We start from the raw sequence: 24935 nt of genomic DNA on the forward strand, positions 1-24935 counted from the left end.
CCCCGGGAACTACACTCAGTATCTGTGCACCAAGCCGCCACCGCCAGGTTCCTTCCCCGGGAACTACACTCAGTATCTCTGCATCAAGCCTGCACCGCCAGGTTCCTTCCCCGGGAACTACACTCGGTATCTCTGCACCAAGCCGCCACCGCCAGGTTCCTTCCCCGGGAACTACACTCGGTATCTCTGCACCAAGCCGCCACCGCCAGGTTCCTTCCCCGGGAACTACACTCGGTATCTCTGCACCAAGCCGCCACCGCCAGGTTCCTTCCCCGGGAACTACACTCGGTATCTCTGCATCAAGCCGCCACCGCCAGGTTCCTTCCCCGGGAACTACACTCGGTATCTCTGCATCAAGCCGCCACCGCCAGGTTCCTTCCCCGGGAACTACACTCGGTATCTCTGCATCAAGCCTGCACCGCCAGGTTCCTTCCCCGGGAACTACACTCGGTATCTCTGCACCAAGCCGCCACCGCCAGGTTCCTTCCCCGGGAACTACACTCGGTATCTCTGCACCAAGCCGCTTCCGCCAGGTTCCTTCCCCGGGAACTACACTCGGTATCTGTGCACCAAGCCGCCACCGCCAGGTTCCTTCCCCGGGAACTACACTCAGTATCTCTGTATCAAGCCGCCACCGCCAGGTTCCTTCCCCGGGAACTACACTCGGTATCTCTGCACCAAGCCGCCACCGCCAGGTTCCTTCCCCGGGAACTACACTCGGTATCTCTGCACCAAGCCGCCACCGCCAGGTTCCTTCCCCGGGAACTACACTCGGTATCTCTGCACCAAGCCGCCACCGCCAGGTTCCTTCCCCGGGAACTACACTCGGTATCTCTGCACCAAGCCGCCACCGCCAGGTTCCTTCCCCGGGAACTACACTCGGTATCTCTGCACCAAGCCGCCACCGCCAGGTTCCTTCCCCGGGAACTACACTCGGTATCTCTGTATCAAGCCGCCACCGCCAGGTTCCTTCCCCGGGAACTACACTCGGTATCTCTGCACCAAGCCGCCACCGCCAGGTTCCTTCCCCGGGAACAACACTCGGTATCTCTGCACCAAGCTGCCACCGCCGGGTTCCTTCCCCGGGAACTACACTCAGTATCTGTGCACCAAGCCGCCACCGCCAGGTTCCTTCCCCGGGAACTACACTCAGTATCTCTGCATCAAGCCTGCACCGCCAGGTTCCTTCCCCGGGAACTACACTCGGTATCTCTGTATCAAGCCGCCACCGCCAGGTTCCTTCCCCGGGAACTACACTCGGTATCTGTGCATCAAGCCGCCACCGCCAGGTTCCTTCCTCGGGAACTACACTCGGTATCTCTGTATCAAGCCGCCACCGCCAGGTTCCTTCCCCGGGAACTACACTCAGTATCTCTGCATCAAGCCGCCACCGCCGGGTTCCTTCCCCAGGAACTACACTCGGTATCTCTGCACCAAGCCGCCACCGCCGGGTTCCTTCCCCAGGAACTACACTCGGTATCTCTGCACCAAGCCGCCACCGCCAGGTTCCTTCCCCGGGAACTACACTCGGTATCTCTGTATCAAGCCGCCACCGCCAGGTTCCTTCCCCGGGAACTACACTCAGTTTCTCTGCATCAAGCCGCCACCGCCGGGTTCCTTCCCCAGGAACTACACTCGGTATCTCTGCACCAAGCCGCCACCGCCGGGTTCCTTCCCCAGGAACTACACTCGGTATCTCTGCACCAAGCCGCTTCCGCCAGGTTCCTTCCCCGGGAACTACACTCAGTATCTGTGCACCAAGCCGCCACCGCCGGGTTCCTTCCCCGGGAACTACACTCGGTATCTCTGTATCAAGCCGCCACCGCCGGGTTCCTTCCCCAGGAACTACACTCGGTATCTCTGCACCAAGCCGCCACCGCCAGGTTCCTTCCCCGGGAACTACACTCGGTATCTCTGCACCAAGCCGCCACCGCCAGGTTCCTTCCCCGGGAACTACACTCGGTATCTCTGCATCAAGCCGCCACCGCCAGGTTCCTTCCCCGGGAACTACACTCGGTATCTCTGCACCAAGCCGCCACCGCCAGGTTCCTTCCCCGGGAACTACACTCGGTATCTCTGTATCAAGCCGCCACCGCCAGGTTCCTTCCCCGGGAACTACACTCGGTATCTCTGTATCAAGCCGCCACCGCCGGGTTCCTTCCCCGGGAACTACACTCGGTATTTCTGCACCAAGCCGCCACCGCCAGGTTCCTTCCCCGGGAACTACACTCGGTATCTCTGCACCAAGCCGCCACCGCCAGGTTCCTTCCCCGGGAACTACACTCGGTATCTCTGCATCAAGCCGCCACCGCCAGGTTCCTTCCCCGGGAACTACACTCGGTATCTCTGCATCAAGCCGCCACCGCCAGGTTCCTTCCCCGGGAACTACACTCGGTATCTCTGCACCAAGCCGCCACCGCCGGGTTCCTTCCCCGGGAACTACACTCGGTATCTCTGTATCAAGACGCCACCGCCAGGTTCCTTCCCCGGGAACTACACTCGGTATCTCTGTATCAAGCCGCCACCGCCAGGTTCCTTCCCCGGGAACTACACTCGGTATCTCTGTATGAAGCCGCCACCGCCAGGTTCCTTCCCCGGGAACTACACTCGGTATCTCTGCACCAAGCCGCCACCGCCGGGTTCCTTCCCCGGGAACTACACTCGGTATCTCTGCATGAAGCCGCCACCGCCGGGTTCCTTCCCCAGGAACTGCACTCGGTATCTCTGCATGAAGCCGCCACCGCCAGGTTCCTTCCCCAGGAACTACACCCAGTATCTCTGCATGAAGCCGCCACCGCCGGGTTCCTTCCCCAGGAACTACACTCGGTATCTCTGCATGAAGCCGCCACCGCCGGGTTCCTTCCCCAGGAACTACACTCGGTATCTCTGCATCAAGCCGCCACCACCAGCAGTTGGAATACCCAAGTGATTTTTTTCTGAGAATGTGAGTGGCTATGTTAGTCCTTTTGTTGAAATTGATTGAATTACTGATTACATCAATTTTATCAATGCTGATGCATTTGCAAGTGGAAAGGATATGAATCAAAACAGAACGCAATAGCGAATAGTCCAAAAGTGAAGTCGTCCAGAAATTGAACGTGAAGCACTTGATAGCAGAAAAGTATGACTTCGATTTTGAAAGGGCACGTGAATTTAAGGCAGGTTTGCAGGATGTTTTGAGTGCTTACGAAGAACTTTGCTGACTCAGCCTAACACACCATCATCACCACCATCTCTCAACCTTCCAGTGTGCCTTCCCAATTCTGGTAAGTGAAACTATTTCTACTTTATATAAGTTGTGTATTTCTCATATCATTCCTACTTTTACTATATGTTAGTTTTATGTGTTATTTGGTATGATTTGGTAGGTTATTTTTCTGGGTCTGGGAACGCTCAAAAATTTTGATAATAATGGTAATTGCTTCTTTGCTTTACACCATTTCTGCTTACGAAAGGTTTCACAGGAACGCTCTGCTTTCAGATAGCAGGGGAAACTTGTAATTCAGATTGAAAGGTACAGTATGTTTTATATTTCATAAATACTTCCACCCCTCAAAAAATCTTACTGCATTGATACTTTCCCATCTGACTTCATCCCAGTTTTCCAAGTTGGTCATCAGCAACTGAATTAGTTAGCGTTACTGCTTTATCCTCAAGTTCATGAATTATCAGTTACGGTTGTTAACACCATCCTTAGTAAGGTATGCAATTTCATGATGAGGCACTGACAGCCACTGCTGATTCTTAAGAATCAGATAGATCTAGGACTAGGAATCCATGTTTCCAAAACATATTACTGACTTTTAACATGGAAAAGCTGATAGTTTAGAAAACTATTTATTTAATATTAAAAGTATTTTACACCTTAGTGCAATTTTTTATTTATGGTATCTAGATTGAACTTGAAATTAAAGTTATATTTTGTCAAAGTCTGAATGATAGACTATTTTTTAGATAACTTGCTTCCTGATTGACGTACGACATGAAAACACCGTATCCATGAATGAAATTGACATTGCTACTTGCATCTAATGCACAAATACCTTGATAACACGGAGAGGTTTGTTGGGATTTGCTGTATCCAGATAGTTGATATATCCAGAAAGTGAAATACTCAGCAGATATTTTGGGTGCCACATGCAACCTAATTGTTGGTCCAGTATATCAGATCCCATGTTAAATGTTGTCACTGCAGTATTGGCTTCAACATCCCATAGTTTAACAGTCTTATCACCAGAGGCAGAAAGGAGATATTTTTCATCATCACTCCAACTAATCTGTCGATTGCAATAAAAACAAACATTAAAATATGGCACATAAATGAATTAGTATGTCAATTTACGAACAGTTTTCCAGTAACTTCTAAACTGAGTTACTGCACGCTTCATGCTCGCAAAATACTTTAGTAAGTGAAAACATCATTGTAGGGTAATGACTTTGAAATTTTGAGATTTTGAAATTGATGGCCCATCTTTAAAAACCTAGACTGGTCTTGTAAATAGAGAATGAAGAAAGTGTTGCCATCTAGGTCCCATTTGCTCTCCCAATGCACTCCTAATATCCAATGGTATCAATTCCAAGGAACAGGAGAGCCATCTCTGACGACACAAGAGACTTTAGTTACTCATATCGGATTAACACAATCTACTGGAGGAATTCAGTGGTCAACCGAACCAGTGTTAGTATTTCAGGTTTAAATCCTGCAGTCGGGATTGAGAGCGGAGAGGTGAAATGGCCAGCAAAGACAGAAGAGCAGTGACAAGAAAGGATTCTGAGCTGAACAATGGACTGAGTAGTGCAAGACCTAGAGCATCAATTATTTTCTCCCACTAATGCTCCTCCACCTGCTGAGTTCCTATAGAAGACTGTGTGGATCTATCTTTATGGTCTTGGCCAACAAGTACTGATCATCCGGCCATTGGCACTTTTTTGAAAATTTATGTGAATTTATAAAGTAGGTGTTGTATTTCCTAAAATGTCAAGTTACAAATAGAAAGATAGAAAAAAGATATTTCCAAATGACTTACTATATACATAAAGTTGGATTTTAAGAAAAAAAAATCAGTCCAGATAGAGGCATGTGCCTATCAGCAAAAGCTGCATATTCTCATGTAAGGAGTAAAAGTTAATACGATGTTACCATGAAAAGAAAATACTTACAGCATATATACCTCCACTGTGGGCCTCATCATGTCCAAGAGAACTTAACTGAGTTGCATCTTTCCCATCATAGAGAAAAATCTATTTGAAATTACAGGCAGACAATTATTTCATAAAATTGAATATAACATGCTGATTCCTTTAATACAAGACTCTGTAGCAATAGATACCCACACGAAAGCCAGCAAATGAACCATTTAAACATAATAGTGAAAGAACCAATCTCCCCAAAAATCCTCTCTTTTATGGAAATGAACAGTGTTTCCAGCCCTGAGGAATATTCCCAATAAAGCTGACATTATGTAAGAGCAGCACCTGTAAAATTAGAATACTGTCATGACTACCATTATTATCCAGCCCTTCACCTTTTACACCCATCACCTCCCAGCTTCCAAGTACATCCCCTACCATCTGGCTTCACCTATCACTTTCTGGCTTATCCTCCTTCCCCCTCCACACCCCATCTTATTGTAGCAACTTCCCCCTTCATTTCCAGTTCTGATGAAGGGTCTTGGCCCGAATTGTTGACTGTTTATTCATTTCCATTGAATGCTACCTGACCTTGTGAGTTCCTGTATCAGCTTGTATACATCGATCTGGATTTCCAACATCTGCAAAATCTCGAGTTTATGAATTTCTAACTAGTAATCAGGTGTGACCCCACAAATTGGCTTCATTTTGGCCATAATTAGAAACAATAAAAAAAAATGTCTATACTAGCTCCCATATCCATGGGATCTAGTTTTAGGTGTAATTAAGTATTATTCTTCATCCTTAACATTAACTCCTCATTGTTATTGATTGACAGTTTCCAATGCTTGAAAATGATTGTTAAATTTACCCAAAACCAAATCTCATCACTTCTTAGTTTCTAAAGTGTCAAAAATGCTGATCTGACAAAAAAAAAGAGTACAAATTTAATTCGACTAAATAATGGGAAAATGTAAAGGAACCATCTTCCATACACAAAGGAACTATGTTTGCTTGCTACTGATAAATTCTTTCCTCCTGCCTGATAAATAACGACACCTGAACTAGATGGTGTGAAAGACAAAGACAAATTTGAGTATCATACACTACAACTACCAGCATTGTTATTTTGAAACTGTAAAACATAGAAATAAAAAAGTAATCTTGCTTAAGATATTAAAGAAGTGGATATGTTAGGGGGGAGGGGTTAAGGGGAGGGGGAAGGGTTGATAATTTTCTTTTTTCTTTCTGTAACCTATTTGAAGATTCAATAAAAAAATTTAAAAAAGGATATTAAAGTGTCATCTTTAACTTTATGCCTTTTGGAAATCAGGTCATCTTTTACTCACTTAGCTATTCACAGTAGCAGAAATTTTGACCAGGGATGCCCAAACTTTTGCATGACACACACACACACCCCCACCCCGACCCAATGTTTTGCATTCCATGCCTCTGGCCTGTTGATTAACTGTGAATTCAAATGCTGTGTCTCTGGCAGCCATGCTTCAGCTCCCAATACTAAGCTTGGGAATTCCTTTCTTCAATCTTTCTAATACTCATCCATTTTTCATATTTGAGGTATTCCCTTAAAACCTAGATCTTTAACCTTTTATTGTTGACTTGATTGACAGCTACATTTCCTGCAAAGCCTCCTGGTCTATTTTGCAACAAGTTAAGCATGTAGCTGTTTTCCTAAAAGTCAATGATCTTTGTGGTGATATGTGTCAAAATGTGTTTAGATAGAGTTCTGAGCATGCGCAGAAATGATAGAAAGATCTGGAAGCATGGCGCTGTAAGACACGTGTGGTTGTTGCTGTTAAATAAAAGTTCTATTCTTCCAGAATATGGTTCTTTATTAGATACCCACGGTACATATTAATATAAAGAACACAATAATCTTTTCAAAATTTGTATCAGACTTTGTTCCATACTGAATGCTGCTATGAGTAGCTTTTAATTTAATTTAAAAATTGGAACCTTAAGGTTGTAAGAAGATTGGTACAGTAGATTCTGGTTAATTGGGATATATTGGAACAACAATATTTTAACTCCAAGCAGCTGCCCCATAAAAATAGTTTAAAAGGTATTAAAAAATTAAAATATGTTACTCAGTTTAACAATAGTTATGTATTGAAATGAAATACAGAACAAAATGGAACATTACCAATACTACGACAGTTCTATAACATTGTGTATTAATCCTAATAGTTATCAGAGAATTCATCCAGTGTATGCTGCCATATTGTTTTGATTGACAAATAAACAAAATCAGTGCAGATAATGGACTGCCTTCATACTGTTGACAATTGCAACCTCAAAATCTCCATTTTCATTGTAACATTCAAGATAATTGCTGATGTCTACAAATTTTTTGTAGCTCCTAACTGGTTGAATTAATGAAGCAGTTTCATTTACACTCCAGTCTGTTTCTGGCATCTGCAAGCCCAAATGCTTAAAACACCAGTGGGCAAAACCGTTCTCAATTATCTCACTGCTTATTTCTCAACTATTAGTGACAATACCATTGTTTTTTGAACACAAACACATCCAGATAACCATTTAAAAACTAAGCAGAGTGTAGTGTTTAACGGTCACACAAGTGATGGGACTGGCGCTAGTTAGAAACTGTACAGCAAGTCCCAATTATGTGGCATAGTGTCCCAAATAAATAGAGTATCCTGACTATTTTCCTCAATTAGGGTTTTGTTCTTTAAGAGTTGTCTCAAATAAGCAGCACCCCAATTAATCAGAATCCATGGTACTATTTCCCCTATCATTTCTCAAGTAGTTTTCAACTGATAAAACCATACAGAGCTCAGATGGATTAATTTTCTAGCAAGTTTTGCAAAAGCTTCAGGTGCCCTTTTGCACATTTAAACTGATGAAGTGCCAATTTGAAGCTGATGCCAAGCATATTCAATGGCATTCATTATAGCGAATATACACTTAAATAAGCAGCCATAGAAAATTTATAGATCTAAAATATACAACATAACTGCAAGTGATTACTTAAAGTTATGCTATGGTTTTAGATTGGATTATATTTCAATGTGTACAAAGTCATTGTATTTTCCTATCAATTTTATTATTTTGAAATAATGTTTTTAAAAATTATTTTTAATTAGAATCAATGCTTATGAGTCAATAAAATATATCTAAAAAAAGACATTGTAATTGTGATCTTAATATTACATTGATCTACTAGTCATAAGCAGTTTTATCTCTACAATGATAAAGCTAGAAGTTACAGGATAATGTTTATAATCACAACACTATCCACTTTTAATATCCAACATTGTAAAAACTGCATGGCAATGTAAATGTTAACATATGTGCAGATGTTATACTGACTACTTAAATTGATAAAGTTTTGAAACAAATTTTTGAAGCTTTTTGCACCATAAAACAAATCATTTCTTTGATGTCAATGAGATAAATAATTCACATTTAATACAGCTTTCTCTCCAGCTTTACTCAAATTAAAGGAGCACTTCTTATTACAGTAAGAGATCCTTAGCAAGGGAGGCTAAAGTTAAATAACTAAGTAAATAAGAATATAATTCTTAAAGATTTTTTTAAAAGCAAAAATTACTAATAGATATTAACAATCTTGAGTGACTGTGCAATTTCATCAAGCACAAAGTGCCTCAGCATACAGTCAGAACATGAAGGAGCACAAAACTGAAATTTCAGCCTGAAAAAAAGAGGTTGCAAGTCACAAACAAATTCAAATCAGATAATTAACAAATAAAGGCTCTGACCTTCCCATCCGCACCAGCTGAAGCAAACAATTTTCCCTTAGGAGAGTATCGCACACAGTTAACGAACTTTGAGTGGCTCTACAACAGAATCAACATCCAGAGAATTAGCACACAGAAAACACTTGTTTTCTAAATGAAGTTTTAAGATATTAAACTGACAAATAAACGTTCTGTAATATTACAGACCAAACAGTAACACAATCTACACAGCAAGTAGCACAGAGGTGGTCCTGTCAGTAGAGCTCCAGTGAGAATTGAATCCGGATGTCCAATGTAGTCAAGTTGATTCTGCACGCTCTGTAACCACACAGATTTACCCTGTCCCAAAGACAGAGTTTCATCCCATGTCCTGAAGACATGCAGATTGGTGGATTAATTAATATATATGAAAACAAGGGAAACCAAGAATTTGTGCCCCAAATTAAAAATGGGGCGTGGCCAAAGCTGAAGTAATGAAAATCACAGATATGCAAATCTATAAATAAAGGGAATTGCATTATTTTAAGTGCAAGGGACAGATCAGAGCAACTTAATGGAATAAAAATGTTAAAATTGAAGATGATCAGGTAATAAGGTAAATTAGCCTAATGAACTGGCTATTTTACAGAGATTGAAATCAGCAGCCTTGGTGGAGTAGACTGTCCAAAAGGTCAAGTGTTTTGGTTTGCATTTGGCCATCAGGAAAGGGATCAAGACAGTATTTAGTGACCAAAATTTTTAGTAGCATCTCAAGCATTAACTCCAGAGAAATGCAGCAAATGTAGGCCACTTTATCAGAAACTAGAGATAAGTCAAACCTTAAAAATGCTGCCCATACCTACAAATTTGTTATTAATGCATCAAAACAAAAACTTGAACCTTCAGAAAAAGGATTTAAATTTACATGATCTCATTTCAACACAAAACATAGCTGACTATTTCATAGTCCTGACACAGGGCCTCAACCCAAAATGTTGACCTCCACGAATACTGAGTTTAACTAACCACCCCCCCTCCCCACAGCAATTTCTTTGCTTAAAAAACCAAAACTGCTTAATTAGCCAAATAAGAAACACTAGCTGCTTTATGTTTTGGGTGATTCATGAGGCCAACAGCCAAATGAGGTTCAGTTCCCCAGAAAACAGCTTTTGGAGAATGTTTCATTTTCTGAATTGGTCATTCCTTTATTTTCAAAAGCTGCCAATGTCAGTAGAACAGCTGCTAGACTCAGTCAATTGGTGTTTTTTTTTTGCCAATTTCTATTAACTGGGATTTCAAAGCTAAGATTTTGTGTAATCCAAATTTTAAAAAATCCAAGGAAACAAACAAGATAAAATCTGCAGATGCTTGAAATCCGAGCAACATGCACAAAATGGTCTGGCCGAAGGGTTTCAGCCCGAAAACATTGACTATATTTTATTCCCCCACAGATGATGCCTGGCCTGCTGAGTTCCTCTAGCATTTTGTGTCTGTTCCAAGGAAACAGGATGGCTTTCTCCAACATGAATTTCAAAAGCTAGTAATCAGCTGCCAGAGGAAATTCAAGTTTTATTTGAAGGAATCTAACCAAGCTGGCTTGGAAAAAAAAACTGGAAAGCAGAACAAGGAACATCTATCTAATGGGCAACCTTCTAATTAGTCTAGAGTTTGAACTAAACTTGAATTTTACTTGCATGTTCACCATGCCAATTTGTAAGAATTCCTTCCTAGTGATGGAAAGGTCTTTTATAGCTGAACACTACCAAATGCACTGACAGGTCCATCACTAGCATTACCAGTCTATATCTCGCTCCTTGCTAATCAAATATTGTTTACTAGTTTATTGTCATGTGCACACGTGCAATAAAAACCCCACTTGCGGCAGCAGCATAGGCATACAGCACTATCACAAGAAAATAACTACAAACCTTTTAAATGATTAAGAATGTTTTTGGATCAAAAGTATATTTTAACACAAAGTGATCATACCTGAACCACAGTGATCAGAAGTATATCATACTATGTCACTTGTACTCAAATATAGTTAACTCTTATGAGAATGAGATACTAGAGCAGAATTAGGCCATTTGGCCATTCGAGTCTGCTCCACCATATCATGGCTGATCCAATTTCCCTCTCAGCTCCAATCTCCTGTGTCCTGCCCATTTCCCTTCACGACTAATCAAGAATCCATCAACTTCTGCCTTAAATATACCCAATGGCTTGGCCTCAACAGCTATCTTTGGCAATAAATTCCACAGATTCATCACTCTCTGGCTAAAGAAATTCTTCCTCATCTGTTTTAAACAGATGTCCCTCTATTCTGAGGCTGTGTCCTCTAATCGTAGGCTCCCCTACCATACACCATCCTCTCCACATCCAATCCATCGAGGCTGTTCAACATTCAATAGGTTTCAATGAGGTCATCCCTCATTCTTCTGAATTCCAGTGAGTAGAGGCCCAGAGGCAAATGCTCCTCATATGACAAGCCTTTCGATACTGCAAGTCTTTGTATCAGTTTCCATCACCACAATCTTCGTGAAAAGCTACTAATACTCAGACCTCCAAGAACAACAGTCAGGCAGATGATGTGGCTTTCTGACTCAGTCCAGTGTTAACGTACCTATTTTGGCTCAGAAGATAATTTTAAATACAGATGTATTCCAGACAGGTTCATTCTCCATTTCTGGTGTGCTCACGGTTAGCATTATAATTCACATGCACTTTTCATTCATTTTGAACTTTGCAAAGAATATTTGATCATACAAATTTTGACAATTGTCAGGCACAATTTTAGCCTTAATCTTTTCACTCTTCTATTACTGATCATCCCTGCTGGGGATTCTTGCAATGGAACTCTGAGGCTTTGAATGGTGCTGAAACCATATGGAGTTTTGTTTAAACTCTCAACAATTGGGAAAACCATTCAAGTTTAATTCAAAGTATTCAAAGTCTTCAACACATGACAGATCCACCAGTGTGAACCAGTTGATTGAATGGGCAGTTCTATAATTGACCAAAAGTACATCACCCTGCAATTGAACATTATCACATTTCATTAGCAAGGGAAAATAAAAATAAGGCAGGAACAAGTGGAGAGGGCAGTGAAGAGGCTTTAGTTCAACAGGCATGGGCAAGGCAAGTTTCTTCTTCTTTGGCAATTAGTGCAGGGAGAATGATTTCAAGTGTTGTGTTGTGTTTTTTTTGTTGTGAGATATGGGAACTGAGAGACCGCCAGGCTCCCGGATAACCACAACTGCACCAAGTGCACTGAGCTGCAGCTCCTTAGAGACCATGTTAAGGAACTAAAGCTGCAGCTCGAATACCTTCGGCCCATTTGGAAAACAGGGGTGACTACCTCTCTGTAGCTCCTATTAATCACCCAAGTTGCAGGTGACAGGTAACTGTCAGGAGACGGATATAAAGTGGGCAGCCAACACAGAGTAACTCTGGGTCTGTGCCATTTAATAATAAGCATTCTGCTTTGGATACCCTTGAAGGGGACGATCTACTGGGGAGAGCCACAGTGACCGGGTTGCCATTACTACAGTGAAGGTTCCTGGGAAACTAAAAGGTCTGAAGGTAGACAACTCAACCTGGACCAGATGGTGTACATCCCAGGGTTCTGAAAGAGGTGGCAGAAGAGATTGTGGACACATTAGTAATGATCTGTCAAGAATCTCTAGACTCTGGCATGGTTCCAAAGGACTGGAAAACAGCAAATGTCACTCAACTTTGAGAAAGGAAAGAGATAGAAGAAAGGAAATTATAGGCCTGTTAGCCTGACCTCAGTCAGCATTGTTTCCTTAAAGGATCATCTTGCCTGGCAAATATGTTGAAATTATTTGACGAAGTAACAAGCCGGATACATAAAGGAAAAATGATAGTTGTTGTCTAACATTAATAAGAGAAAGTGTTCAAAACTGTGACACAGACTGCAGCCTGTTGCTGGACAATGTTTTGATCATGTACAGATATGAAGACCAGCTACATAAAAGTTATATGAGTACATTTTCTACTTATTTCAGAAAGAAAACATGTCTGTTAATCGTCCACCGAGGCTAGCAAAGAAAGCCAAGTTTTCCCATGTCTGATTTCTGATGTCAAGATCAGAGGGTAGCTTTTGTAAATAAATGCTCCATTGGTATAGTCATTTGTAACAACAGGATTACCCACATCTGTGTTAATAGTATGCCAAATGTCAAGCGTGGTCACTTACTGAGAACTGATAGAAGGTATCGACCATGAATTATGACTTGAGCCTCACTTCACTCTGACCATGTTTTGAGATGTAGGATGCAGGTATTGCTACTTTATTGGCCATTATACAACTAAACCAACCACTCTGCTAATTTCATAATCTGAGGTTGAATGCTCCATGAAGTAGGGGACTAGCTACAAAGCAAAAGAAGAAACATTTCTTTCACATCTTAAAAAGGACCTCTTTTGGTCTTTGGGCAGCAACAATTTAACATCATTCAAAAGTTGAAGGAGCAAGAATAGTTTGGAACTTTGCAGAATATTATACCACTTCTAAAAAGGAGCATACTGCTAAAATATTTGCACATCTCTTCAAGTTTATACCAGGCTCATTTGATAATGAATCATGTACACCTACAAAACTCAAGCAAATCTGCTGATTAAAGCACTTTTTCTTATTTTAATTCACTAATGAAACTTGTTGAATTGCTCCAAAGTTATGACATTTACGTTTTGTGGCAGCTGCAACCAAAATACCTTCTTGATTGTGAGGAGACCTGCAACTCCTGTTATATTTGATCCATTGTGAACTGAAATAAATTGAATCATAGACTCATAGAAAGCACAGCACAGAAACAAGCCCTTCCACCCATCTAGTCTGTGCTAAACCATTCAAACTGCCTATTCCCATCGTGGCCTAAGGAGATGAGTTATTAACTTCAAGCTTTCTGCATTTTAAAGAGTTGAAGTGCATGTAACGAGAGCTGTATAACTCTTCTCCTTCTACCTTAGGCCACAAACTTATCAATCATCCCTGCTGTGGACTATCTGGAGGTCCAAAATGTTCTTGTTACATGCACGTGCAGTCCAACTCTTTGAGTGATAATGCAGAAAGCTTGAAGTTAATAACTCATCTCCTTCTACTTTAGGCCACAAACTTAATCACCCCTGCTGTGGACCGTTTCTACAAAGAAGGGATCCATATGCTTCATGACTGCTGGCCTAAGTGTGTACATGTAGGAGGGGATTATGTTGAAAAATAAATGTGCTAGGTTTTCTAAAATTGACCCCTTCTACACCAGGCTATGAACTTATCAATCACTCCTCGTACATACCACCTTACCAAGTCACTCAATTTGTTGATGCAGAAAATTAGAAGATCGCCAGTTTTCAATAATTTCCTAAGAATAAGCATTCTTTCTCTCTGCAAGGTCCAATAGCAAGGTCAATTTTCAACAGACCAAATCAAAATGAAGACAAAAGAGTATTCAAGACAATTGAGTGAAATGATAATAGAGAAGCACAAATCTGGAAAAGTCTACAAAACCATCTCAAAGGCACGGAACATATCTCAGAGCTTAGTGCAGCTGACTGTGAAAAAGTGGAAAAACTGAAATCACAATGCCTAGGTTAGGCCACCCCTCTAAACTTTGGAGAGGAATGGCACTTGTAAGACAGGCTACTGTGACGCCAACAATTATTCTGAGTGAGCTGCAGAAGTCATGGTACTATAATCTCCAAGGTCTTGGACAAAAAAAAGGTACTTTTGGAAGGGTGGCAAGGAAGCAAAGACTTTGCAAAATGTTACTTAAAAGATACTGTAAAGTTGTGGAAGGTCTTGTGGTCAGATGAGACTAAAATGGAACTTTATGGTCTCAACACCAAATGGTACTTGTGGCATAAATCTAATTGGCATTTGGCAGCAGGGACTAGAAATGTGTTGAGAATTTATGCTAAATACAGTGAGATCTTGCAAAAATACCTGCTAGCCTCTGTCAGAAAGCTTAAAATGGGTAAGAAGTTCATCTTTCATCAGGAGAATGGTCCAGTGTGGACTGTCAGAGCACCATGTAGTGGCTTTTGTTAAGAAAATTTAATGTTTTTGAATGACGCAGTCAAGAGTCCTGATCTTAACCAAAGTCCGTTTCCCTTGGAGCGAAGGAGACCAAGATGTGACATGATAGAGGCATACATGGGAAAATTAATGTCCATTTACCATGATTGGGGTGAATAGAACAAGAGGGCATAGGTTCAAGATGAAGAGGAGGTTTAAAGTCATACACGAAGTAGATGTTTTAGACAAAGATTAACTGACATCTGGAAGGAGTTGCCAGAGAAGGCGACGGTGACAGGAACTGTAACAAAATTTAAAAAGTATCTTGACAGGTACTTGAATGAGCAGTGAATAAACTAGAATAAATGAAGTCTAGTGAGATTTGTGTAGATGGGCATAATGGTTAGCATTGCTGAGCCAGGGTGTTTCAATGCTGAATTAATTCATGGTAATTACTGTAATTCAGGGTCATTTCCATAACCCTTAGCCTAAATTAGTTTGATTCTTCTCTCTGCCCTGCCCAAATGACTCTGATCCCATCTTTCCAAGCCTGCAGCCCCACTTCTCCCACGATCAAAGTCTACAGTTCATCTCCCAGGAAAGGGTCGAGTTCTTAATCAAGTGCAGGGTCCTACAACCAAGAAATCACTGGCACTAGAAATGCAATGCCTACTGAAGACATTCTTGGGCAAGGTCAAAAATACAGTTATGGTACAAGTGACACAAAATGCTAGTCAGGCCTCAGCCAAGAGTACCATATTATAGGTTGAATTTGATAGCATCATTGAACACAGAGAAAATTCAAATGAGTACTGCTTAGCAGTAAATTCTAGCTACAAAGACAGACTGAAGAGCAAGGGTACAATTAATAGGCTTATATAAAATGCTGATAGAGCATCTCTGTTAGCAGAGTTCAATAACCAGGGACTAGTTTTAAGTAACTGACAGGATTAAACTGATCTGGTCTGTACTTACTGCTATAAAATATTACCTTACCAACAAAGAATTAAACTGTAATCAAGTTGGATAGGTTTCTTTGCTGGCAAAGACCAAATGAATTGCAACAAATTATGATCTCCGTGTTATTGACCTATTGGCAACACGTCTTACAAATGAGATATTTTATACAGGTTACTTACATTGATTGTAAACTTGAACTTCACAGGATATGCTTCATAGAACACACAGCAATAATCATCACTACCAGTCACAGCACGGAATGGGCGACTTGGTTTAAGAGAGATGCTGTTTATGACTTTGCTATGTCCTGTCACGTTCCCAGATGAAGTTCCTGTATCCCATTGTAAGACTACAGCATTCCTGTAACATATATAATGATCAATTTGAATGAGACAAATAATTGCATCACTTATTCCATATAAACACTACACACATGACTCTCCACAAGACTGCCCTAGACTAGCAGTCCTATCTTTCCTAACAATCAGAAAAGATATTATAAAGTCTCATATCCCTCATTACATACAAACTATTCCTTAGCAGCATTATTTATGCAGTGTCAGCTTTTAATGGTTTACTGTTGGCATTTCCATCTAGAGCACCATGACGTCAAGCTACTATGATTATCAAGCCTTGGATTGACATGAACCTTTCCAAAATGAACAGCTTTCACTAAAAACTCTGGCTTTATCTTAAAATTTCTCCCAGCAGTTTACTCAAACAAGTTTTCACATCTTGAAGTGCCTCAACCAAGCATCAGATCCTATCCTAAACAGTTCCCAGTTTTTTCTTTACTGTCTTGCAAATGACAAAGGCCATTAACAAATTCGAGCAAATTAAAATGCAATATAGCCATTACAATAGCCAAATTTCAAAATTCAGGGCTTTAGTCCCAATACTTCTCCTGTACTAATATTAGCTCCTTTAAGCTCTTAATTCTTATTAAATCATTACTGTCCCATTTTTGCCAAATACTCTTTGGGCCCCTTTGCTCCAAATTATAATTTCTTCCTGTCACCAAGGGATTTCTGCTTATTTTCATTCATTAGCACCACATAAACCAATTATATGCCTTCATTTTTGGGACAAGATCCTTCCCTTTACAAGCAAAAAAAATGGGAAATCAAACTCTTCCATTTTCTCCATCTTTCTCCAAATGTCAAGCACTTCAGATTACATAATTTCTAGGTTTGGTTACATTACATCATAGCCTGAGGAGGGAATGGTAAATCAGACACATTTACCACTGTGCTTTGCACATTCAGATAGAATATTTACTTTTTCCATGATGTGGTTATAATGATATTTTAGCGATGTACTAGATACAGAGCTAGAGACGCACGCAGTCGGTAAGTCATTTCGAGACTAGTTTATTCAAACTTCGCGGAGCTGGCATTTAATCCCTAGCGCCCGTCCTCTCCGGGCGGAAATGACGTCAGAGGTGCATTACCAAAGTTTCTCCCCGTGTGCTGGCTATTTGTGTGCCGGTTCGCCTGCACAGCAAGTGGGTTGCCACATAACCCCCACCCCCCCAAAACCAGCGATACACCCCCCAAATGTCCACAGTCTGGATCAGCCACTGTTTGGGAGGTCTGCCTCTGCGCAGCTGTGCCTGAACCTCGACCGGCTGCTCCAAGTCCACATGGGCTGGTTTGAGTCGGTCCACCGTGAAAACCTCCTCTTTCCCTCGAATGTCCAGAACATACATGGACCTGTTGCTGTTGATCACCTTGAACAGCCCCTCGTACGGCCGCTGTAGTGGTGCCCAGTGTCCGCCCCTTCATACAAACACAAACTTGCAGTCCTGCAGGTCTTTGGGTACATGGGTCAGGGTCCGTCTGTGCTGTGAAGTCGGTATGGGGGCCAGGTTGCCCAGCCTTTCGCGTAGTCTGTCCAGGACTGCTGCGGGTTCTTCCTCTTGTCCCCTTGGGGCTGGTTGCCCAGCCTTTCGCATAGTCTGTCCAGGACTGCTGCGGGTTCTTCCTCTTGTCCCCTTGGGGCTGGTATGAACTCTCCCAGGACGGCCAGGGGTGCGCCGTACACCAACTCAGCCGACGAGGCGTGAAGCTCCTCTTTGGGCGCTGTGTGAATTCCAAGCAGGACCCAGGGAAGCTCGTCCACCCACTTAGGTCCTCTCAGGCGGGCCATGAGAGCAGACTTCAAGTGACGGTGGAAGCGTTCCACCAGTCCGTTTGACTGTGGGTGGTAGGCAGTAGTGTGGTGTAGCTGCGTTCCCAACAGGCTGGCCACAGCCGACCACAGGCTGGAGGTGAACTGGGCGCCTTTGTCAGAGGTAATGTGGGCCGGTACCTCGAAACGTGCTACCCAGGTTGCAATCAGTGCTCGGACGCAGGAATCAGCAGATGTGTCGGTGAGCGGGACTGCCTCTGGCTACCTCGTGAACTGGTCTACCATAGTTAGGAGGTACCACGCTCCTCGGGACACTGGTAGGGGGCCCACGATATCCACATGAATGTGGTCGAACCTCCGGTGGGTGGGTTCGAACTGCTGCGGCGGGGCTTTAGTGTGCCACTGCACCTTGGCTGTTTGGCACTGAGCCCACGTTCTGGCCCATTCACTGACCTGCTTGCGAAGTCCGTGCCACGCAAACTTGCTGGAGACCAGCTGGACGGTTGTCCTGATAGATGGGTGGGCCAAGCCGTGTATGGAGTCGAAAACTCGCCGCCTCCAGGCTGCCGGGAAGATGGGGCGAGGTTGGCCGGTAGCCACGTTGCACAGGAGTGTCCTCTCACCTGGGCCTACGAGAAAGTCCTGCAGCTGCAAACCTGAGACTGCGGTCCTGTAGCTGGGCATCTCGTCGTCTGCCTGCTGCGCCTCTGCCAGTGCTGCATAGTCCACCCCCAGGGACAGGGCCTGGACAGCTGGTCTGGAGAGTGCGTCCACCACGACTTTGCCCTTTCCCGAGATATGCTGGATGTCCGTTGTGTACTCCGAGATGTAGGACAGATGTCGCTGCTGGCGAGCTGACCAGGGATCGGACACCTTCGTGAACGTGAAGGTCAACGGTTTGTGGTCCGTGAACGCGGTGAACGGCCTGCCTTCTAAGTACCTGAAATGCCGGATTGCCAGATACAGTGCCAACAGCTCCCGGTCGAAAGCACTGTACTTGAGTTCGGGTGGTCGTAGGTGCTTGCTGAAGAATGCCAGGGGTTGCCAGCACCTCTTGATGAGCTGCTCCAGCACCCCACTGACAGCTGTGTCGGATGCGTCCACTGTGAGGGCGGTCGGAACGTCTGTTCTGGGGTGCACCAGCATCGTGGAATCTGCCAAGGCTTCCTTGGCTTTGACGAAAGCAGCCGCGGCCTCCTCGTCCCAAGTAATGTCCTTGCCTTTACCCGACATCAGGGTGTACAAAGGGCGCATGATACGGGCTGCTGAGGGGAGGAAATGGTGGTAGAAGTTCACCATACCAATGAACCCCTGCAGGCCTTTGACTGTGTTGGGCCGGGCAAAGTGGCAGATCGCGTCTACCTTGGCGGGCAGAGGTGTTGCCCCGTCTTTGGTAATCCTGTGGCCCAGGAAGTCAATGGTATCGAGACCGAACTGACTCAGGTGGGAGTAGAGCTGGCGGAGATGCTCCTAACAACTACTGCTGGCTATAAGGATGTCGTCCAAATAGATGAACGCAAAGTCCAGGTCGCGTCCCACTGCATCCATTAGCCGCTGGAACGTCTGTGCAGCATTCTTCAGGCTGAACAGCATTCAGAGGAACTCGAACAGGCCTAACGGGGTGATGAGTGCTGTTTTTGAGATGTCTTCAGGGTGCACCGAGATTTGATGGTATCCCCGGACAAGGTCTACTTTGGAAAATATTCTTGCCCCGTGCAGGTTTGCTGCAATGTCTTGTATGTGTGGCATGGAGTAACAGTCTGGAGTTGTAGCCTTGTTCAGTCTGCAGTAGTCACCGCATGGTCTCCAACCCCCAGCTGCTTTGGGCACCACGTGCAGGGGGGAGGCCCATGGGCTGTTGGACCTCTGTGCGATCCCCAATTCCTCTGTGCGATCCCCAATTCCTCCGTCCTTTTGAACTCCTCCTTCGCCAGGCGGAGCTTTTCCGGGGGGGGGGGGGGGGGAGCCTTGGTGCGCGGGCGTGGACGGGTGGTCCCTGGGTCGGAATGTGGTGCTGTACCCCGTGTCTGGGCATGGCTGCCATGAACTGCTGTGCCAGAATCGATAGAAAGTCTGCCAGGATTCTGGTGAATTTGTTGTCCGACAGCATGATGGAGGCCAGGTGTGGGGCCGGCAACTTGGCTTCACCCAGGGAGAACGCCTGGAAAGTCTCGGCATGTACCAGTCTTTTCCCTCGCAAGTTGACCAGCAGGCTGTGAGCTCGCAAGAAGTCCGCCCCCAGGAGTGGTTGGGCCACCGCGGCCAGTGTGAAGTCCCACGTGTACCGGCTGACGCCGAACTGCAGCTGCACTGTGCGGGTGCCATAGGTCCCTATCGTGCTGCCGTTTGTGGCCCTCAGGGTGGTCCTGGTTTCCTGTTGTGGGTGTCGTACCCCGTCGGGGGCAAGACACTGATCTCCGCTCCGGTGTCGACCAAGAAGTGGTATCTCAACTGTTTATCCCAGACGTACAAGAGGCTGTCCTGGTGGCCAGCCGCCATAGTCATTAGCAGCAGCTGGCCCTGGCCCTTGCAGGGTGGGTGACAACGGCGGACTTCTGTGCCCCACCGCTGGTGGTAGAAACACCACTGTTCACTGTCCTCCTCACTCTTGCCTCTGTGTTGTGTGCACCCCCCGCCAGGTCTGGTCTGGTCTGCTGTTGGGCGCGTGGCCTGGCAATCTGACCGACGGACGCCATGCTCTCCCTCTTGGCTTTCCACAGCACGTCTGCCCGGGCCACCACCTTCCGGGGGTCGCTGAAATCTGCGTCGGCCAGCAGTAGATGTATGTCCTCGGGCAGCTGCTCTAGGAATGCCTGCTCAAACATGAGGCAGGGCTTGTGTCCGTCAGCCAGGTCCAGCATCTCGTTTATCAATGCTGACGGCAGCCTGTCTCCCAAACCGTCCAGGTGAAGCAGGTGGGCACCCCGCTCACACCTCAAGAGGCCAAAGGTCCCAATGAGCAGCGCTTTGAATGCTTCATATTTGCCTTCTTCCGGGGGCGACTGTATGAAATCCGCAACCTGGGCGGCCGTCTCCTGGTCAAGGGCGCTCACCATGTGGTAGTAACATGTGGAATCAGAGGATATCTGCTGAATCTGGAACTGAGCTTCTGCTTGGCTAAACCACACTGGTGGTCACCTGCGTGAACAGATGAAGCGTCGGTCATTTTTGGTCCAAATCCCGTTTGGACCGTCGGGATCACCAATGTAGCGATGTACTACATACAGAGCTAGAGACGACACGCAGTCGGTAAGTCATTTCGAGACTAGTTTATTCAAACTTCACGGAGCTGGCATTTAATCCCTAGCGCCCGCCCTCTCCGGGCGGAAATGATGTCAGAGGTGCATTACCAAAGTCTCTCCCCGCGCGCTGGCTATTTGTGAGCCAGTCCACCTGTGCAGAAAGTAGGTCACCACAATATTATCATTAAGTTGCTTCCTACTGAAATACTGTTTGATTTTAAACAAAAGGTCTTCAGCTCTACAACCGTTGTTAGTAAGAATTTTACATCAATTCTGACTTGACTCTGGATTCCTGAATTAATCCTTCCAAGAGATAACCTCTAGCAGTCTCCCACTCATTTTCTGAAATACTTTCCATTTCATATCCATCCCTATATATTTCCCCCCAAATGTTGTTAATATTCAGTCTTCAGCATGACGCAGTTCCTTTTATTCATTGTTTATTTCCCATCTCCAAAAAAAACTTAAGAAATATTTTGTCATTGAAAATTATCACATTCTGCCCACTTTAACCTTACTGCAATGACACGGCAATGTCATACGGCATGTATGACAAAGATGCAACAAAATTCAGAAATTCAAAAACACTTTATACTTTAATAGATATAAAACAACAATGTCCTAGGATCAATTAAGTCAAAGAAATGCTTTCACACTAAAACTTACACTCTGCAGCATTTAGGCAGATAGCATGAACATGTACCCAGATAATCTTCAATTTCTGCATTAACTTCATGTTGAACACAAACAAGATAAGTGTTACACAAACTTTTCACTTTAATTTTCCCCAAGGGTCACAGATTTAAAAATCGATTTGTCAGAAGGTCATTAGGAATCTCCAACAGAATCAATTGTTCATCATTCTGACAATCAAACATATCTTAAATATGAAGGTACTTTCGTGGCCAATTTCATATCAATCAAATGGCTGAATAACTATAACCATTAAGTTCCTGCCAGTTCATGCAAAAGCAGTTCAGCTGATCCCACTGAAGCCAATAAATCACTTTCCCTTCAGTTTCTGATCCGGCTTTCTGAATTTAACAACCTAGACAGCCTTCACTATTGCTCCATTAATAACCGTATACTCCAACTGTGTGTAAAATCTATTTCCAGTTTTTTGTCATTCTATGACTGCTACTTCTTGAAGCCTCTGAGGTTTTTTCCCCATTTACAATCTATACAACTTTCATGATTTAAACCTCCATCACATCCCCATGCAAGCTGATCTATTTTAATTAAAACCTCATTTCCTTATTCTATTTTCATCCAAGTCCCTCCCCGCCCCCCAGTGTCATTTTGGAAAATGTCAAAGTTATCCTTCCATTATTTTTTTTAAACTTCTTTCTTAGTGCTTCATACCAGACAATCCTCCATCTCCAATCCTATCTCAATCTTTCTCACAAAATGCAGCAAATTCACATTTCTCAGCAAAATATCCATCATTGCATGGCTCAGTGAGTATTTCAATTCTTATGCCAGATTTGCAATGCCAAACTTTGCCACTAAAAAATCTGGAAATGATGCCATATACATGCAAGCCATGATAGCACAGCAGTAAGCATGATGCTATTACAGCTCAGGCTGTCAGAGAGTTCAAAGTTCAATTCCAGCAACCTCTAAACAATTTGCATATCCTCCCCATGGGATGTGTGGGTTTCTTCTGTAAGCTTCAGTTTGTTCACACAGTTCAAAGACACACTGGTTAGTAGGTTAATTGGTCATTGTAAAGTGTCCCGTGCTTAGGTTATGCCAGATTGGTTCAAAGCACCAGAAGGGCCTATTCTGCACTGTAGCTTTACATAGTAAATTGTTTGTGAATCAGTAAAACAGTCTTACTTGACCACTATTGAATACCACCACATATTTCCCTCTAGACCTTTCACTATTGCTCAATTCCTGTTAATCTAACCAATTTTTCCATTCTCTTATTCCTGATCTCTTCACCTTGACGCCAAGACTCCTCACAAGCCATCTTGCAACTCCTTAGCAAATACAGTATGCTTTTCAGTATTTGCCAGTCCTCAAAATTGTTACTTTAACATACTCATGCCAGCTTTCATTGATCAAGAAATAAGTTTGAGTATTTTGCATTTCTGAAATCTAAGCACCTTCTAAAATATTTCACTATATCCTTGTTATACATTAATTTTATGAAACAATCATTCTGACGATGCGGGCAGCGGAGTAAGAGGCAGCAGAGTGACAGGGCTTTGGCTCAACGGGTTTAGGCGGTAACGAGGTGAGGCGAGATACGAAGTATGTGTGTGAGGCCAGTTTTCTGTGCTCAGTGTCAGATGTCGGAGGTCCTGGAGACTCCCAGCCGGCCATATCTGCATCAGGAGTGTCAAGTTGCAGCTCCTGAGGGAGTGAATTAGGGGACTGGAGATGCAGCTCAATATCCTTTGCCTAGTCGGGGAGAGCGAGGAGGTGATAGAGAGGAGTTACAGGCAGGTGGTCACACCAGGCCATGGGAGACAGACAAGTGGGTCACAGTCAGGGAGGGGGGGAGGGGGAGAAGGGGAAGAGTCAGGTACTAGAGAGTATCCTTGTGGCTGTACCCCTTAACCATAAGTACTCCTGTTTGAGTACTGTAGGGGTGGGACAGCCTACCTGGAGGAAATGGCAGTGTCTGTGCCTCTGGCACAGAGTCTGGCCATGTAGCTCAAAAGCATAGGGAAGGGAAGAGGAAGTAAGTAGTGCTAGGGAACTCTACAGTTAGGGGGTCAGACAGGCAATTCTGTGGACGCGGAAAAGAAACTTAGATGGCAGTTTGCCTCCCTGATGTCAGGGTCCGGGATATTTTGAATCGCATCCAAGATATCCTGTGGTGAGAGGGAGAACAGCCAGAGGTCATGGTACATTTGGTACCAATGACATAGGTAGGAAAAAGGAAGAGCTCCTGAAAAAAAGACTACAGGGAGTTAGGAAGGAAGTTAAGAAACAGGACCGCAAAGGTAGTAATCTCAGGATTACTGCCTGTGCCATGCAACAGTGAGTATAGGAATAGGATGAGGTGCAGGATAAATGTGTGGCTGAGGGATTGGAACGGGGGCAGGGATTCAGATTTCTGGATCATTCGGACCTCTTTTGGGGCAGGTGTGACCTGTACAAAAAGGACCAGTTGCACCTGAATCCCAGGGGGACCAATATCCTGGCACGGAAATTTACTAAGGCTACTGGGGAGAGTTTAAACTAGAATTGTTGGGGGGTTGGAACTGAACTGAAGAGACTGGGGAAGAGGTGGTTAGCTCACAAATAGAGAAAGCTTGTAGATAGTGCGAGAGGGAGGATAGGCAGGTGATAGAGAAGGGACGTGCTCAGACCAAAGGTTTGAGGAGTGTCTATTTTAATGGAAGGAGTGTTGTGAACAAAGCGGATGAGCTTACAGCGTGGATCACTACTTGGAGGTATGATGTTGTGGCCATTACAGAGACCTGGATGGCTCAGGGACAGGATTGGTTACTTCAAGTGCCGGGTTTTAATTGTTTCACAAAGGACAGGGAGGGAGGCAAAAGAGGTGGGTGCGTGGCACCATTGATCCGAGATGGTGTTACAGCTGCAGAATAGGTGGACGCCATGGAGGGATTGTCTATGGAGTTTCTGTGGGTGGAGGTTAGGAACAGGAAGGGGTCAATAACTTTACTGGGTGTTTTTTATAGGACGCCCAATAGTAACAGGGATATCAAGGAGCAGATAGGGAAACAGATCCTGGAAAGG

At 44.1% G+C, this 24935-nt stretch overlaps 1 protein-coding gene across 1 annotated transcript in view; it reads right to left on the minus strand.

The window, feature by feature from the left end:
* Nucleotides 1-24935, minus strand: part of wdr1 (WD repeat domain 1) — a 71681-nt gene that overhangs the window by 36409 nt on the left and 10337 nt on the right. The window contains exons 5-8 of the mRNA XM_059988884.1: nucleotides 16023-16203; nucleotides 8892-8969; nucleotides 5161-5241; nucleotides 4044-4277 (exon numbers count right to left, since the gene is read on the minus strand). Of these exons, the coding sequence (XP_059844867.1) occupies nucleotides 4044-4277; nucleotides 5161-5241; nucleotides 8892-8969; nucleotides 16023-16203 (574 nt within the window). The remainder of the gene's footprint in view (nucleotides 1-4043; nucleotides 4278-5160; nucleotides 5242-8891; nucleotides 8970-16022; nucleotides 16204-24935) is intronic.

This window comes from Hypanus sabinus, chromosome 14, assembly GCF_030144855.1.
Source record: "Hypanus sabinus isolate sHypSab1 chromosome 14, sHypSab1.hap1, whole genome shotgun sequence".
NCBI lineage: Eukaryota > Metazoa > Chordata > Chondrichthyes > Myliobatiformes > Dasyatidae > Hypanus > Hypanus sabinus.